Raw genomic sequence first — 18,483 nt, forward strand, 5'->3', positions numbered from 1 at the left:
CTAAGACATCTGAAGATCTGTTGGCACCCAATCTCTTAGTTTGGTCTGTTTTCCCTTGATACAATCGACACAAACATCAAAGTCTGTGAAGTCAAGAGATTCTAAAATGCCATCAGACACAAGGCGCTCAACTCTACCTTTTGAGATATGACCTAAGCGCTTATGCCATAATGACGTTGAATTGTCCTTATTTAATTTGCGTTTAGTACCACGTGATTCCACATGCAAGGTTTCATTATAGGATGCAATTGTTTCTAGCAAATAAAGGTTGTCATAAGCATTCAAGTAACCAGTTCCAATAACATTTGAATTTAAAGACAAATTAAACTGATTGTTTCCAAAAGAACAAGAATATCCAAATTTTTCCAACAAAGAAACAGAAATTAAATTCCGTCTAAAAGACGGTACAACAAAAGTGTCTTTCAAATCCAAATAAAAACCAGTTCCTAACAACAACCTAAAATGCCCAATTGCTTCCACTCCCACCGATTTTCCATCACCCACGAAGATGTGTCTTTCACCATCACTTGGCTTTCGGAAGCTCAGGCAACCCTTTCTTTGCACGCCATGCGTGATACTTGGCACAATCTTTCTTCACATGTCCAGGCTTGGTGCAAAAGTAACAACCTTCTGAATCCTTCTGTTGTTTCTTTTGGGCTGGACCCTTAGCAGCTTCATTCTCAGATTTCCTTTTCTTGCCCTTATCCTTAGAGGCAGTGGCCAAGTGAGCACTTTCAGTTTTGTCCTTTTTTTAACCTTTCTTCCTCTTGCACACAGTGAGAAATGAGTTCATTGAGAGTCCATTTCTCCTTTTGACAGTTATAACTAATTTTAAATTGGTTAAACTGTGCAGGAAGCGTTAACAAAACCATAAGCACAAGCACATCATCAGAAAGCTCGATCTTAAGTGTCTTAAGTCTTGAGACAATATGATGCATTTCCATAATGTACTCCCTTACATTTCCTTGACCCTTATACTTCATGGTCATCAAAGAACCTAGAAGTGTTGTCATTTCAACCTTATCGTTTTTAGCAAAACGTTCCTCAATTTGTTCAAGGAAATTCTTGGCCTTATTAATCCCTTCGGATTCTGTGCCCCAAAATGCTTCTGGAATGCTGTGTTTCATAATCATTAAACTCATGCGATTTGAACGATCCCACCTCTCAAAATCCGTTTTCTCATCACGGGTGCTTTCCTTAGTGAGAGGTGCAGGTTGTTCATCCCTTAGTGCATGGTCTAAATCCATACATCCCAGAACTATAAGTAAGTTTCTTTTCCAATCCTTGAAATTGGTCCCATTAAGCATAGGAATATAATTAATATTAGCAGATATTGAGACAGCAGAAGATGAACTAGCTAAATATAGAACAAAACAAACAAAACAAGCTCACATCAATATGCATAATCAAACAATAAATTCAAAATTTGGTTAATCCCATCTCAAGATACCAAGCACAACATTAATATTAAGTCTTTGAACAATAATATTAACTGTAAGCGATACTCTTGTTGTAGCAATCAAACATTGACAATAAATTATGTCAAACAATAAGTCAATCTTTGGACTAACATATTGCTCACACAAAATACCTTATAATTGTCACACATTTATTACCACATGTGTGTATGAAATTCAACGAAATATTCGCTTACCTTTGGGTCAGTTAATATATGCATAAATTACAAACACACAAGCATCTTTATATTTTAAATAAATTAATTTACACAAAAAAGGTCACTTTGGCAACATATTGTTTCAATTAATCTATTCAAAATATTAGACATTCTTAAGAAATTTTCCAAACACCAAAACTTGAATTTAATTGTTACTGTATTATTATTATTATTTTAATAGAAATTATTATATATTCAATAAAAATAAATAATAATAATAAAACAAAACTTAATATTCATATATTCATATATGCATAAAACATAACAATAAATTTCTATAACCTGAGAATATATATCATATATCATATATAAAATATATTAATAAGAAAGATGACACGTAACCTTGAGTAGAAATATATATACACATATGTTGTTATCAATATAAAACTTAACAAACAGATCCTTTGTTTTCAGATTCTAAAACAAAAAGAACTTTAACTGCATAAATATATATATATATATATATATATTTATATAAATATCTGTATGCCTGATGCCAAAAGTTGAAACCGTGGTTATACAATCATAATAACATATATAACTATAAAGCCAAAAAAAAAACAAAAAAAAAACAAGGCTATATACAGATGTTTACGTCTGCTTATATAAAGTCAAATTGATTCTTTATATATCAGATCATTACGACTGCTTGTAGAACAAAAAAAAAAAAAAACTATATACCCAGGTTTATATACTGCATATATATTGCATATTGCAATCACCCAAAACAAAACTGAATGATTGCATATGTTAAATGTCTAAGGCCATTAAATATCAATTGAACCATGTACGAATAATCAGAATTTTCAACAGAACAGCCATTAAATTATTCGACCAATTTATATATGCCTATTTACATATACCGAAACATAACAATATGCACATAAATGCAATAAAAAAAATTACAGGGAGAGTAATATTATTTTATAATCAAAACCCTAATTTTATAAAATCCCCAAATTTCTTATGAACAAAATCATCAGATCTTCAATAAATTCAGCAAAAGTGACTCTGGTACCACTTGTTAGAATTTCTAATACACTCAAATAACATGAACAAACAATAATCTCCAACACATAATCCAAAATCATGTCATTATAAATGCATATATGAGAAATCCTAAATCATAATTCTATAGATCATTTGCTAAATTAAAGAAGAAGATTAACACAAGAGCGGAAGCACTAACCTGATGCCATTGTTGGAGATTGCATAGAGGGTTTAGATCTTCCTATATAATATATATCTCTATGAGAGAAGAGTCTCTATTTTCTTTTCTGTTAATGAGATGACAGACAGAATAGAATGATACATATATATAGGGGACCACAACCCTAATTTATAATTAGTGATTTCCAATTTTGCCCATTATAAAATAAAAAATTCAATTTCCTCTTTCTACACATTAAATCCATGACACTTTAATACCCTATAATATTTATAATATAATTAGTCAATTAATTTTATATCACACTTTATAATAACATTATACATTATACATATGTGCCCATAAAATAGTATTTTAATCGAACACCCTCATGTATTCCCTTCAAAGCCACCTCAACCTCGTGCTCGTTGAGGCATTAGGAAGTTTAAGTCGTACCTTATTTTGAAGAGTCTCATTCTCTTCCTTGGGCAGAGTCCCAAACTAAGAACCAAAAAAAAAAAGAAAAAGAAGGGAGAATGGGAAACACATATATATTTTTAATAATAATAATCTAATTTACAACTCTCTCAAGATGCTCGTTTTGCAACCAAACCCACTCCTAAAAAATTTAACAAGAAAAAAAAAAAAACTAAAAGACTCCTCCCTCCCAAGTCTATTAACATCAATAAGGATTAAAAGACTAGTGTCCGACTAAGAAGAAGAGAAGGTGATAGAGAAAGATTTTAAAGAACCGGAGGTTACAGTTTATTTCATTGTTTGTTATTAAATTAATTAATTATTTTATTTAATTAACTATTTTTATATTTTAAAATCAATTTATATGGTTTTTTTTCCCTTAATTTTTTATGAGTTGAATGAATCAAGGTTTATCATGTGTCAGAGTATTAAGGAGTTAATAAAAATATAGAAATGAACACACTGTTTTAGTAACTAAATGACACTAATATATTTTACTAAACAATACAAACTACATCATTGAATTCATTTTTTTTGTCCAAAATAATTTTAATAAAATAATTTCATCTACTTCTTCAAGTTTCTTTTAATATTTTAGAACAATTTTAAAATCTTAAAAAATATTTTATTAAATTAAAACATAAAATATATTTTTTAAAATATTTATTTCACTTTTGAAAATAAATTAATTATTTTAAGAAATTGCTTTTCTTAAACAAATAATTTATTTAAAATGCTTTTATAAAACAATTTGTTTCAAAAGCTAAAATAATATATTTTGTTATAAGTATAGTGAAATATCTATAAAATATTACTCTATATTGAAATACCTCTCATATAGTCATAAAATTTTTCTCAACTTGAACTAGTTATAAATAAAAATAAAATCCACATTATAATAAGTTATAATTTTCTAAGTGTATGGTAAGAAACTTTCCTTCACGCAGTAATAATTATTTAAATATTACAAAAAAAAAAGAAAAAAAAATATTACCTTAAAGTTTAAGATGATTTTTTTTGGAGTTATTATTTAATCTTTGAATTTGTAAGTACATAAATATTTACTAATATAGACACTGACTTGTTCAAGTTAAAATATTTTTAGCTATATTTTTGTTAATTTATAACATTTTCATAATAATAATATTAGCATGGTCCTTATGGTGAGGTTTTACTGTAATTGGCAGCATTCTTTTGATAATTCTTCGCAATATAGTCTTTCTAAAAAGGTTTCAAGTGTTTCCTACATGATGAGAATATGTTGCAAGGAATTATTAAAGAAAATCTATTTTGTAAGTTGACATTAAAAAAAGAGAGAATATATAATTTTAGTATTGTATGTGGTGTTGTTTGTTTTAGAACTATCTTAGTGCAAGTTTGGTTGGCAAGAATTTATTGTAATGGAATGTAATTGATTCCCATTACTTTCTTTGGTTTTATTTTTTGCTTAGAAATTCTCATTCTCTTTCCATCTTAATGGTTTTTTGACAAAATTATAGAATTATAATTCCATTCAAATTTAAGTGGAAAAGTCATTCAGTTACTTGGATATTTTTTATACCATTTTTACCATTACTTTTTCTTATTTATTGATGCACTTTGTGCTGCCAATTGCCACCATTGCATTTTTTTTTAAATGCATTGCATTATTCTATTAAAATATTTTTTTAGCCATTAATAAAATGTAACAAGTAAGGTTTTAATAGAAAAAAAGTAACAAATAAAAATAAAAACTCAGCAATAAGATTTGAAAATTATTGTTTCTTTCAATTAAAAAATAATAATTTATTTAATTAACATTTATTTTCTAAAAATAAAATAAGTCTTATTAACTAAAAATTATATTTATTTCAATAATAAGGATATATTTGTCAAAAGATTAGTCATTCCTTTGTTTACTTGTTTTCCATTCCAAAACTTAAACAAACAAAATAATCATCTTTCTTATCCTTTTCATTTCTATTTCTAATCCTATTCCATTTACTCATAGCAACCAAATGCCACCTTAATATTTTGTTGTTTAATTAGTACTATTTTAATATATTGTATATATTAAATAGTTTAAAATTATACATTTCCATCAATTTTACAAAATATATTTTTGAACATTACTAAAATACCCATAACTTATTTAATTGATATTTTAAATTTAAAATATAATTATATTTTTTTTATAAAGAATACAGTATTAAAATAATAAAATATTGAATATAAATATATTTTTTCTAATGTGAGTATTCTATAAAATTTTAGATTCAATTTGCATTTGAGAAATATTATTTTGATCTGATAAGCTAACGTCGAATCAATTGCATATCAATCATAGAATTATTATTTTAGTCGGAAAACTACGAGAACAATCATATCATTATAAAAATATATATTTATATTTACTACCTTATTATTTTTTAATTGATTTATAAATATGTTTTAAACCTGAAAAGAATTTAATTTGCTTATAATCTAATTTTTTTTTTACTAAAGTTGGTGAAGATATACAATTTTTATTTACCATAAAAAATGCATTAAAAATAATATGGGTTGATCTTATTTTAAAATTTATCAAATTATATAAAATAATAAGTAATTTTATTGATAATTATTATGTAAATGAATTGTCATTTTTATTAGATACTAAATACAAAAAACGTGTATATTTGCACGTTTGTTTAATTTTATTTATAGAATTTATTAATTATTTTTATTAAATTTATATTAATGTTATATAAATTTTGAAATAAATATCGTATTTTAATTAAATAATTTATTTATTTTGTTTAAGTTTATGTGTAACGACCCGAATTTGCTAATCAGGCTTAGGGCTTTGATTAGTGTGTCTGGAGGGCAATAGGTAGTTTAATATGCTTATATGTAAATTTATATGTATATATGATTATGATGCATGTGTTGATTGAGTTAAATGTGCATGTGGGCCCCATCTGGATATTAGGGGCATAAATGTGATAAATGAGATGTATGTTTATATATGTGTGATATGTCTGTACAGCACGATCCAAGACAGTCCTGGGGAGCGGTTAGCCAGAGAGTCACAACAGGGTTGAGGTTCGAACTCGGGGCGAGTCGAGGGGTAATTTGGGTAGTAAATAAGTTATGGGGTTATTGGGACATGAAAATAAATATTTGGAGATATATTTGAGGATAAAATGTCTAGGGGGGAATATTTGGGGAATTTACCATTATTGCCTCGGGGACGTTTTGGTACCCCGAGCCTTGAGGTAACCCTTTAGACTTAAGTTAAATAAAACAAAAAGGGGGAACTGTTTAGAAACATGAGAAACCGACCCACACTCTCTTTGAACTGAAGATAGCTTTTGCTTTTCTCTCTTTTTCACTCTCTAAGACAAAAATCAAGAAGAAACTCAAAGGGAATTCTTGGTGTAAACTAGCATAAGCAAGGGGTTCAGCTGTGATAACTTAGAAGCTTAAGGCTTGAGGATTAAGGTTCAAGTTCAGAGGTTAAAATCAGCAAGGGGTAAGCTTTTTCATGGAGGTTATGCTTAAGTTTCAGCTGTGTTTCCAAGCTTTGCATGTGGGTAGGAACTAGGCTGTTTTTGGGTGTATTTTTGGAGCAGATTTCTGTTGGGTTTTAGTGTTGATATTGAGCTGGAATGATGGTGTTATTATCTAGGATTATCAGCTTGGTTTTGGTGGAAATTGGCTTGAAGAAAGGATAGAAAACTGATGAGAAAATATGGGTTCGGTGTTGAGCGCCGCGGCCCTAGGAGGGGTGCGCTGTGGCCCGCGTGCGCGCGCGGCCATGGGAGGCCGAGAGATTCATGCGCGCCGCGGCGCCTGGTGGGCGCGCCGCGGCCCGTGTGGGGGTCAGTGAGGTGCTAGCCTCTGTTTCGAGGCTAGCCGCGACTCTTGTGGGTGGGGCCGCGACCCTTAGTGTCAGATTGGGTTTTAATGGTATTTTAGGCTTGGGAACTCAAGGGGTAAGGCTTGGGACGGATTTTATCATCCGGATTGATAGAATTCAAGGTCCCAGAGGTTAGGGATTGTGGCTCGGAGTTATTTATTGGGTTATAATTTGATGGACGAATATTTTTATATGTTGTGACTAGGATTTCGACAAGGCTCACGTTAGCGGACTGTGCTCGGGGCATCGGTGCTCAGGAAGCTTGGAACTCAGGTAAGAAAACCCCTGTTTCCATAGAGCTTGTGTGCAGGGCTGAGCCCAATGTGCTGAATGGAAATGATATGCAGGGCCGAGCCCTATATGCTAGAATTGCAGAGCGTAGCTCTTTATCTGTTTATGCTTGAATTCTGTATTTGTTATTATATCGTGTATGATATTATGTGTGTGATCGGCAAGAGCCGGGAACGGTGTAGACCGGGAACGGCGTGGGGCCAGGAACGACGTCAGGCACGTTGAGTGCAAGGCCGAGGACGGCAAGGGGTCGGGAGCAGCGTTGAGCACGTGGGGTGCGAGTTGCCAGGGCGAGTCCCTAAAAGGATACCTGGGATATCCTTACAGCGTGGTCCGCGAACCCAGGGCTTGGTAAACGCCTGGGACGACTAGGCCGTATGTGTTTAGCCATTGGTGGCCTGTTTACATGCTTGACTTGTGTATTCCATATGTTGTCTGTTATGGGTTTTCTTGCTGGGCTTCGGCTCACAGATGCTCTGTGGTGCAGGTAAGGGTAAGGAGAAGATCAACCAACCATGAGTACAGCAGGCGTGAGGCGGCGTGTACATGTTCGGCTAGCCTGGCTGCCACAGCTAGGGGATTTTGGGAGATGCTTGTAAATGAACTTAGACGTTGTCGTTTAGTTGGCTCAGAACAGTTCTGTGTTGTAAATATTTTCTAAACTATGTTTTGGGATCCCAAGTGTAAATTTTTATGATTTGCTATGAAAAACTACTTTCTCTAATGTTTTCCTTTTTAATTATGGCTTAGTTACACGGTTTGACTTAAAATCTCGATTAGCGAGTTGAAAGCACGATTTTAAACTCACTTAGTAACGGCTCTAAGGATGTAGGGCGTTATATTATGTTTGTTTTAGTTTATGAATTTGGAGTGGCAACAAGAGATTATATATTATATGTTTAATGTAATATTAAATATTATACACATATTTTAAATTTAAGTTTCTTTCAAGTTTTTAAAAAAAAAATAATAATTTGGTGCTAATTTACAGTAAATTATATTATATGTTTAATATGATATTATTCTAATGAGTGAGTTTAAGTTTAATTAAAAGTTTATTTAAGTTATAAAACATATGATTTTATTATTTTAAAATAATTATCATTGTAAAACATCTAAAAAATATTATATTTTAATTTGTTTAATTATTTATTATTTAAAAATAATTATCATTGTAAAATATCTTATTTTTAATTTATTTAATTATTAATTATTTTTAAATAATTATCATTGCAAAATATCTCAAAAATATCTTATTTTAATTTTTTAATTTATTTTATTTAAGTTTAAGTATTTAGAAACTATTGTTAAATATAAAAATATTCAATTAAATATAAAAATATTTTGTTAAAATTAACTTTAAAAAAATAAAAAATCGTTAAAACAAAAAATTTTCTAAACACTTCTTATATAGATAGATGTTTGAAAAAAAACATCTGTATTATTTAAAGGCTATTTGGTGCAATTTTTTTCTATAATTATTTTTAAACAATTTCTCCAACATACTTGATACTATTTTGTACACTCTTGACACCCTATTAAAAATATTATCTCACAAAGAATTATTAAAATAAAAGTCATTTTGTAAAAAAAATATATATATATATATATATTTATATGACACTGTAAAGAAGAAAAGAAAAAAAGTCTACTTTAATCTATTATTATTTATGAAAATATATTTAGACATTTTCTTAAAAAAAAAAAAAAAAGAGAAGCAAATATTGGATAGGGTGCGTAGGCAAGGCAGTACTTTTGTTTGACTAAGGAAAAGGTACCAACCGTAGCTGAGGACACCTGTTATATCTTAATGGAAGATTTCCCTTTTTATAACCCAATAAAATAAATTTAAATAAAAAAAAATATGAAAAATGTTTATCATAGGCTCTCTCTCTTCTTCTTCTTCTTCTCTCTCTGTCCCTATATCTCTAATCTATCATATTCTATTCTATTTTATTCACTCCTCACGACGACCTTAAAAGCCTCAAACCCACATCAAACTCTTGCTCCTTTTTCATTGTTTTCTCCAAATCCATGGCGGGTGATTTGCACGCGCTGCCCAATTCCAACAGCGGCGGTGCCAGTAAGGAGAGCTCGAAGAAGGCGAAAGACAAGAGGAAGAAGAAGAAGCGTGGTGGTGGCAAGAAGAAGATGACCGTTGAGCAGACTCTGGCGTTCAAGTCGGTGAGCGAGTGGATTTCTCAGGACCAGTTTTCTTCTCCCACTGCTGCTTCTTGCCTTGTTGACGATTTTGGGGTTCAGAAGAGTCTCGGCAGAGGTGGGGAGAAGCTGGTCTTCGAATTGCATTCTCATTCCAAATGCAGTGATGGGTTTTTATCGCCTTCCAAGCTCGTTGAGAGGGCTCATGGAAATGGGGTGAGTTTTGCTTAGTCTATTTATTTATTTTTTTTTGGTTTTTTAGATGAAGAGCTGGAATGGGGTTTGGGGTTTTCTTGGACGAGAAGCTTTAGTTTGTGTCGTTTGTCTCTATGGGTTTTCTTCGTTCTGAACTTCTGATCTCCTTTACTTTGGGTTTCATGGTATAGTGATGAACTATTTCTCTGTTGCTGAGTCTTACTTGGTCCAATTTCTATTCCTTTTAGCTGAAAACCATAAAAATGAAGTCTTTTTATAACGTATTTGATAAAAACATTTATTGTGTGGTTGTAGACTTGTGTTTCTACGGCTTCCTTGTTGTATTTTTGAAAATTTTCCTTAAAATTCACAATATTATGATACGATTATCAGTATGAGTCTCTATGATATAAAAATGCTATGAAGAATACTTGTCTTAAAAGCTTTTAGATTTAAACTAGCCTATTCCTTTTGCTTAGACAGAAAAGGTAATCATTGTGATTAAACTTATTCCTGGATATGTATCATCTATTGGGGTTGTCAAATTCAAATCTTTGTCCATTTTCAGGACGCAATAATTATTTGATATTTCCCCATATTTGTTTCCCATATGCGAGTAACCGCTGCTGCACTCTTGTTCATTTGAAGGTTGAATGATAGAAAAATCATTCCTTTCTTTGAAATTCAGTTACTAATTTTAGTAACCGTTGTAATTTTTATATTTTATGCCAGTTTGCTTAGTATCTTCAAGTGTTTTCCTTACTTGGTCTTACTTAACTACCGGTATAGGCTTTCAATATGTTAAACTTTCAAGTTAATGTGTAAGGGGTACTTCTGAGAAACGACTATATATCTGACTGTTATGATATGATAATTATTTGTCATGAATCTAATTCCACAGATCTGTCTAAACAGTCTAGCTCTGCCTTTGAAAGTTAAAAAAGTAAAATTTCTACCTTTTTTGTTCATTTTTTTGACCTCAGACCACTGTATTTTTCATGTAGTTGCTAGTTATGGAAAGTATCAATGTGCTTGTACCAATACTTTTTTTGCCATTTGACTATGCATTGGACATTATTTTCTTCATTTGATTTTTCTGGTATTTGTAATTAAGTACATTCCAGCATTAAGATGTTCCACAGTTCCAAAGTTTTCCGTATCTCTTTCCAAAAAGAAGCGCTAAAGCAAACACAGATACAGTGTTTAGAAGCTAGAATGACTTTTTTTTTTACTGTACCTTTTTCTAGGACTTGTTCTAAGGCTGTTCACTTTTTCAGAATTTTCATTAATTGTTTGCTTCTAATAGAAAGAAAAAGTTAGGACTTAGTATGGGTTAGAAATGAAGATATAATAAGATCTGAGGAATGTTTTGAATTTCTAGTTGAGTATGCATTGTTATTAAATTTTCATTGAACACTATAACCTTTGATGAAGCTATTTGAATATAGAAATCATTTCTCTCAAACTCCTCCTAATTGTTTAGTATCTCTTCTCTATTAGTTTGCCTTTGGTTTGGCTTCATGGGAGCTTTTGACTGTGATTAATTTCAAAACATAACCTCACAAAGTATCTAGAAAACTCTTTGGCTGCAACAGCAACTTACCCTAGAGATCTAAATAGATTATGAAATTTAATTAGTAATGTGCTCATAACAGGTGAAAGTTCTTGCTCTGACAGATCATGATACAATGTCTGGCATTAGTGAGGCTCTAGATGCGGCTCGTAGATTTGGGATGAAGATAATCCCAGGTGTTGAAGTTAGCACAATTTTCTCCCCAAGGTAACTTATTAAATTTTAAAAAAGGTTTTCTATTTTTTTTCTTTTCAATATGTGTGATGTGTAAGAATAACAAGGAACCTTGAGGGTTTAGCTAAGTGGTCAAGCATATGGGTTTATGTCCACTTTGCTTTGGCCTCTATTCCTAGTGTCTTCTACCTGAAAAATACATATGAACTCCTAGTATTCCAAACAATATAAGGATCAACTGGACTATGCCTTCAGTTTCATCCTGAGCTTGCCAAGCAAATTGGGTTATAAAGAAAAAAGCATGAGTAGTGCTGAAAGCTTGGAATGTTTGTTTTTGTAAGATGGCTTTAAAGATGTGACTGTATAAGTTACTTCAGATTTTAATTTATTTTTGGGTCATCCATAAAATATGTTTGGACTTCTATGTGGTAAGTTATTTGGAAGTTACCTTTGATTGAGGTTTTGGTCCCTTTCAAGTGTGCTGTACTTGTAACTGTTTGGGTAATGTGACTTCAGACAAATGTACGATTTTCAATTAAAATGTTAAAAAAATGAAGGTCATTAGGAATGATGCAGGCTATTTTTGGGGCTGTTTGTTCAGGGATCTTTATCTGTGCCTTTAAAGGCTATGTTTGGTAGAAAGGAGGGAGAGTAAGATGGATGGAGAGCTTAGGAAGGGTGAGGAATATGATGGATGGAGAGGATAGTGGCTATTCTTTATGTTTGGTAATAAAAGTGAAGTTGGAAGGATGGAGAGGAAATAAATTGTTAAAATTACTATATTAACTTTTTTAACATAAATACTATAATTATGACATTTACATATTTAATTGTCTTTTTCTTGAATCTTTCCAAAAATGGAGAAATTGAATTTTGGAGGTTTGGAGGGAGAAGGTTTCCATCCATCGGAGGCTCTTGCCAAACAAGGGAGTCTACCTACCTCTCCCTTTATCTCCTTCCCTCCACCCATCTCTCCTTCCTACCAAACATAGTAGTGAAAAGCTTTACTTTAGTGTTTCAAGTTAGCTGATTCTTGGTATATTGTTCTCTCTTTTCATCTATGGCGGCCTGTCCTGTTTCATGGTACTATAATAAGATTTCATACAAATAAATCTATTTTTCGGCATGCTGAATTATCCTTTTTCTTTATTTCTCTATCCAATTGTTCTTTCAACGCTTACAGAGGAGACTCTGAATCGGATGAACCAGTACATGTCCTTGCATATTACAGTAGCTGTGGACCAACAGGTTGTGAGAAGCTGGAGAATTTTCTAGCTAATATAAGGGACGGTCGGTATCTTCGTGCGAAGAATATGATTGCAAAATTGAACAAGCTCAAGTTATCTCTTACATGGGAACAGGTTGCTAGAATTGCAGGCAAGGGAGTTGCTCCTGGGAGGTTGCATGTGGCACGTGCTATGGTTGAAGCAGGTCATGTGATGAATCTGAAAGAAGCTTTTAGCCGATATCTTTTTGATGGTGGACCTGCTTATTCTACGTAATGCTCTGAAGCTTAGTATTTTCAATTTTATAATTGTTTTTTCTTTTCTAGAATTAGTTATGAAGAATCTCGGTAACATATAATGGTTCAGGGGAAGTGAGCCTCTTGCCGAGGAAGCAGTGAAATTGATATGTGATACAGGAGGCGTGGCAGTGTTAGCTCACCCTTGGGCATTAAAAAATCCAGTGGCCATTATTAGGAGGTTAAAGGAAGCTGGCCTTCATGGGATAGAGGTCTTCAGAAGTGACGGAAAGCTATCTGGCAAGTCAATTTTCTTTTCCTCATTGAGTGAAATAAACTGTTTCATATAATGTCTCTCCTTCTACAATGTGATACAGTAAATGAATGTACATCTTTATCTGTATCTTCTACTTGCATCGACTGTATAAAAGTGACTGGTAGTGTTTATTTGTGGTTGAGTTTGTTTTCTTATGTTCTTAGGAAAGGGAAGTACCAGAACACATTAGATTGGAACGTTGATTGGTTCAAAATGTTCTCACTTGCCATGTATTAGGATACATTTCTGGTTTAAAAGTAAGAAGTTATATATAAAGTACATTATTGTAATCAATTAAGGATATGTATCCTAACAGGGTGTTAAGTTTTTAAACTTACAGTTGTTTTTGAAAGGCAGCATATTTGCTCATCAGAGTTTGATAAATTTGGTTTTCACACTATATACTCCGGTAAATTTATTATTATTGCATGAAACTGCTTTAGCATGTATTGCCATCTATTTAGTTTCCCAACCGATGTGCATTTTATGGTTTCTTCCTCATTAACTTTGAACTCTTGATTGACTTTCTCAGCAAGGTAGGGGTTTTTAATTCTTATTATTTATTTTTTCTGGGGGGAAGGGGGGATACTCACTTTACCAGGGGGACTCACTCCTTAGTTTACTTGTTTGATCAACAGTCTACAGTGATCTAGCTGATACTTATGGTCTTCTGAAGATTGGAGGGTCAGACTATCACGGACGAGGTGGACATGGCGAATCTGAACTAGGCAGCGTGAACCTTCCGGTGTTGGTTCTGCATGACTTTCTCAAAGTAGCTCGGCCCATATGGTACAGTGCCATCAGAGACATTTTAGAGAAATGTGCTGAAGACCCTTCAGATTCAAACCTAGCGAAAGTTATAAAGTTTGCAAGGATACCAACTTTGAAAGGTGGTTCCTCCTTGAACTGCAACAAAGACATAATCGATGGGTGCTTATCACTGTGGTTGACAAATGAAGAAAGGCATAGTGCTGAGTTTGAAGCTATCAGTTTGAAGCTCTCTCAGATTTCATTTAATCAGGACGGATCAACCTTACTATAAAGAGTAAATATTCATGAAAAATATGGTATACATGTTCCCATTGTCCTCCATGTAGTTGAAATCCAATTTATTTTAAGATTTATATTTTTAAAATTTCTAGTCTTTGTACTATTGAAGAAAGCATTAGTTTTTTCTTCTGTTTTTCATTTTGGGAAGGGAATGGAAATTGGCCTACATGTTACCCATTGAAGAATCTCAGAATGCAATAGAAACATAATTTTTCGCATTCAAACTTACTTTCTGACATACTGATAGTGTATTCAGTTGATTGGTAAAATTAATCCCCTTCCATTTGTTTATTGTTGTTCATCCATTTCTTCTTATTTTGTTTTTGTTCTTGGTCTTCTTTTATTATCCCTTGCAATCTTGCTTATCAAGAGTTTCCGTTGGTTTCAAATCAATTTATCTTAGCACATTCAACTATATTGCATGGTAATTCTGACATTATTTCAGTTGGTTCATATTATTTTGATAGTTCTGTAAATTTTAATTATTCCACATTACTAAATTCTTATGTTTTGATATTTTAACTGAAAAAAAAAGAGTTTAATCAACAATTTTTTTCTTTTGTAACGAGAAAAAGAATGAAATGGAATCAAATATAACGAGTAAAGCTCAATTTTGGTATAAGGTTGGAAGAAGAATGTATTTGGATGGAGGATGTTCCTTGCTAATTGAGTGTGTATGTTGTAAATGATCTCTTTTGATTAACAACTAATTTCTTTCTCGATAATAATAATAATAAATAATGTTACACCCAATTTTCAACTTAGTGATGTGGCGAGAAAAGACGTAACATGGTCAGCTTGGTCTCCTCATCGGCATATGTGTGCTTGGTCACTGCTTATGTATTCTTGCTTGGTCTCCTCACCAGCATGTGTGTCTAGTCGACTTATCAATGGAGTCACAGGCTAGGTTTAGTCTAGATCCAGTCACTCCTAATCCTGGTTTTGATGGGATTTAGCTATAGATAACCTAATTCCTTACTATAAATAAAAGGAATAGAGATCAACTGATTTTTTTTTACACTTTAGACCGCATTTACTCCAAAACATTTATTCTTTCTAATCTTTTCTTGCTAATCTCCCGAAATTCAGTTGGTACAAGTTCATCTGATTTTTTGGTTAGTTGAATTCATCTAATAAGAAATTAAGACGCGGGTGCATATTATTAGTTAAGGCCTAACCATCATAAACTTATGAATTCATGTATTGTTTTCATCAAATATTATTCCCTTCGATTATGTGCTTTATTTTTTCATTTATTTCACATTTAATTAGGTGTCAAGTAAAAAACAAGTCAGCAATAAAATGTATTATTTGTTTATTATATAATTGAATGATTTTTCCTAGAAAAAAATTTGTTAAGCTAAAATAGTGAAAAAGTAATTTCATTAGAATGAAATTGGATGGCTGCCAAACAAAATAATAAAATAAAAATTAATTAATTATTTTATTTTATTTCATTACTCCCAATCAAACATAAAATTATAAGAAAAAGATTCGGGAGGGGAGTCATTTTATGTTCTACGTAAGGGAGTGGGCTTGTTTCCAGCACTTGGATAAGTTATAACTCAAATTTTTTATATGATAATTTACATTGTTAGGGATGGACATCCAATCCAATCCTATATTTTTTATCTAATCCAATCAAATCCAATTATTAATTAGATTTTAAAAATTATTATCCAATCCAATCCAATTAAGCTTCCTAATCTAATCCAATCAAATTAGTAAATGGATTGGTTCGTTTTTTTTAATTGAATTTCGATTTAAAACCTGATTTTTATTATTAACTAAAAATCATAAAAGAAAATCACATAAAAACAAAGGTTCAATTAGGTTATGTGTTTCTTTTAGGATTTAATTCTCTAATCAAGTATAGTAGGGTGCAGGAAAACAAGTAGACATCCAATAATAGTGTAATATAAATATATTTTTTTTATATAAATTAAATATAAATATTTTATTAATATATATTTTATGTGATTAGATTGGATCAGATTTTAATTGGATTTTTACAGCGTCATCCAATAATCGATCAAATCCAATTAAAATCTAATTGTTCAAATCCAATTATAATTGGATATCCAATATTTTGTAATTGGATCGGTTCAGTGTAATTAAATTGGATTGGAACCTGCTCACCCCCATATATTGTATTTATAACAAATCTCCTATCAATTTTTAATAAAGTTTGAATAATTTATAATGCTGAAAAAATACTTAAATAATGTGTTTCACGAGTATACAAAAACACATAAAAACTATAATTGAATATTATTTTCGGTACTATAAATTATTAAGAATTTTTCCAAAATTAATAAAAAATTTGCTATAATTACAATATAAAAAATTAAAATTATAAATTATTTCTCTAGTCTTTCCCAAAGTTATATTAGAAATAACTTATGCTATAACTATAGGAAATGATGTGTCATACACAAACTTCCATGTGGATTTTTTTTAAAGAATGAAAAATATTCAAATTGCCTGATGTTAGGATTACAATCATCATTGTCAAATAATTTTTCATATTCTACAGGAGAGGCTCGACAAGGATGTCAGGTTATCGAGACATCGTGAAATCATATGACAATCATGTCAAGTCAAACACTTCCTAGAAATTAATGTCATAACAAAGGATGTCTTGTTCTTCATGCCTTGTTAAACATATTAATAATTATATAATTAAGTATATATATGTTTTGTTGATGTCGATATAATTTTACAATGTTCCCTCCACACTTATTTGTAATATTCGATAAAATTATTTATTATTATTGCAATCCAAATGTCATGTGTATAAGTATTCTCTCATTATTTAAGAGCACTCTCATATTTTACTTAATCCTTTAAAATACATAACCAAAAATATAATTTTTTTTATTTTATATCAAACATTTATATTACATCATACATCAATTTTTTTATTTTTTCTCTATAATTTCTCTACATCATTAAATATTATTTTTTTAATAAATGAAATACTAAAATACTAGAGTGAAAAAAATAAAATATAATTAATATGAAAATAAAACGAAAGAAAAAATATTTTTAGCTCAATAAATAGTTGTCTCTAAATATGGATAGTACTATTCATTAAGGTAAAACAAATGTAAAATAACTCAAGATTAGCTCGGCCACTTAAAGCTCACTTTTACAATTTTTTTTCTATATTTTAGAGAATGAATAACTACTTTACCTCATCCATTGGGGGCTCTAAGAAAGTAATTAAACAATCATTAAAAAAAATATATAAGATATTGATCTTCCTTAGAGCACTCTCAATAGCTCATCTACTTTATCCTTCAAAATATATCACAAAAACCTTACTTTCTTTATTTTACATCTAATTTTTATATTTATAGTACACCATACAACAATTTCCCTATATTTTTCTTTACCTCATTTAAATATTATATCTTCTAATATTTTTATTAATTAAAATAAGAAAATAGAAGAGAAAGAGAAAGATAAATAATAAAATAATAATTAATTAGAGAGAGAAAGAAAGAAAGAAAAAAGAATAAAATAATGAAAAAAAAAGTTTGAAGGAGGTTTATCCTTTCTCTACATGTAGAGATGAAGATAAATAAAATGGAGAAACTCTAAAATAGAGAATCATTTTACATCACCTGTTGGAAGGTGCTTTATGACTTGGCTCTTCAAATTTTTGAAGAATACTCTATTTTGAAGGAGCTATTGGGAGTACTTTCCTCTATTCTATTTTTTAAAATACCTCATAAAAACTCTACATTTTTTATTTTACCTCAATATTTTACATTATACCATATATCATATTTTTTTATTTTTTTTCTCGACATCATTTAAATATTATATTTTCAATATTTGTAATTCATATAAACAAAAAAGCAAAACATATAGAATAAGAAAGAGATGTCAGAGGAGTAGGAAATTAATAAAAAAATACATATGTAAAAACATTTGTAACTAGATGTAGGTAATGAATAATGGATATGTAAAATACATATGCATTTTACCTTGGTTTATTTTTGGATTATTTTTAGATTATTTTTAGAATCTTTTTAGTTATTTTAGTTAATTAATTGTTTTACCTAGCCTACTATG

At 30.6% G+C, this 18,483-nt stretch overlaps 2 protein-coding genes across 2 annotated transcripts; one reads left to right on the top strand and one right to left on the bottom strand.

Moving 5' to 3' along the window:
- On the bottom strand, window positions 1-1,247 carry LOC133784959 (uncharacterized). Its single transcript, XM_062224222.1, has 2 exons — window positions 757-1,247; window positions 1-133 (listed from the first exon to the last, which is right to left on the bottom strand). The coding sequence occupies exons 1-2, from the start codon at window positions 1,245-1,247 to the stop codon at window positions 1-3; spliced, it is 624 nt and encodes a 207-aa protein (XP_062080206.1).
- Window positions 1,248-9,356: 8,109 nt separating this feature from the next.
- Window positions 9,357-14,691, top strand: LOC133782036 (uncharacterized). The gene is made up of 5 exons (XM_062221182.1): window positions 9,357-9,846; window positions 11,481-11,605; window positions 12,756-13,070; window positions 13,165-13,334; window positions 13,989-14,691. The coding sequence occupies exons 1-5, from the start codon at window positions 9,505-9,507 to the stop codon at window positions 14,390-14,392; spliced, it is 1,356 nt and encodes a 451-aa protein (XP_062077166.1). The 5' UTR covers window positions 9,357-9,504; the 3' UTR covers window positions 14,393-14,691.
- The last annotated feature ends 3,792 nt before the right edge of the window (window positions 14,692-18,483 follow it).

This window comes from Humulus lupulus, chromosome 6 (genome assembly GCF_963169125.1).
Source record: "Humulus lupulus chromosome 6, drHumLupu1.1, whole genome shotgun sequence".
In the NCBI taxonomy this organism is placed as follows: domain Eukaryota; kingdom Viridiplantae; phylum Streptophyta; class Magnoliopsida; order Rosales; family Cannabaceae; genus Humulus; species Humulus lupulus.

Excerpts from the sequence above, each read along its gene's own strand:
- LOC133784959 (XM_062224222.1), bottom strand. The coding sequence starts at position 1,247 with ATGGATTTAGACCATGCACTAAGGGATGAACAACCTGCACCTCTCACT. Across the intron at positions 134-756 it reads TGTGTGCAAGAGGAAGAAAG|AGTTGAGCGCCTTGTGTCTG; the intron begins GTTAAAAAAAGG and ends CTCAAAAGGTAG.
- LOC133782036 (XM_062221182.1), top strand. The coding sequence starts at position 9,505 with ATGGCGGGTGATTTGCACGCGCTGCCCAATTCCAACAGCGGCGGTGCC. Across the intron at positions 13,071-13,164 it reads GGTGGACCTGCTTATTCTAC|GGGAAGTGAGCCTCTTGCCG; the intron begins GTAATGCTCTGA and ends ATAATGGTTCAG. Across the intron at positions 13,335-13,988 it reads AAGTGACGGAAAGCTATCTG|TCTACAGTGATCTAGCTGAT; the intron begins GCAAGTCAATTT and ends TTTGATCAACAG.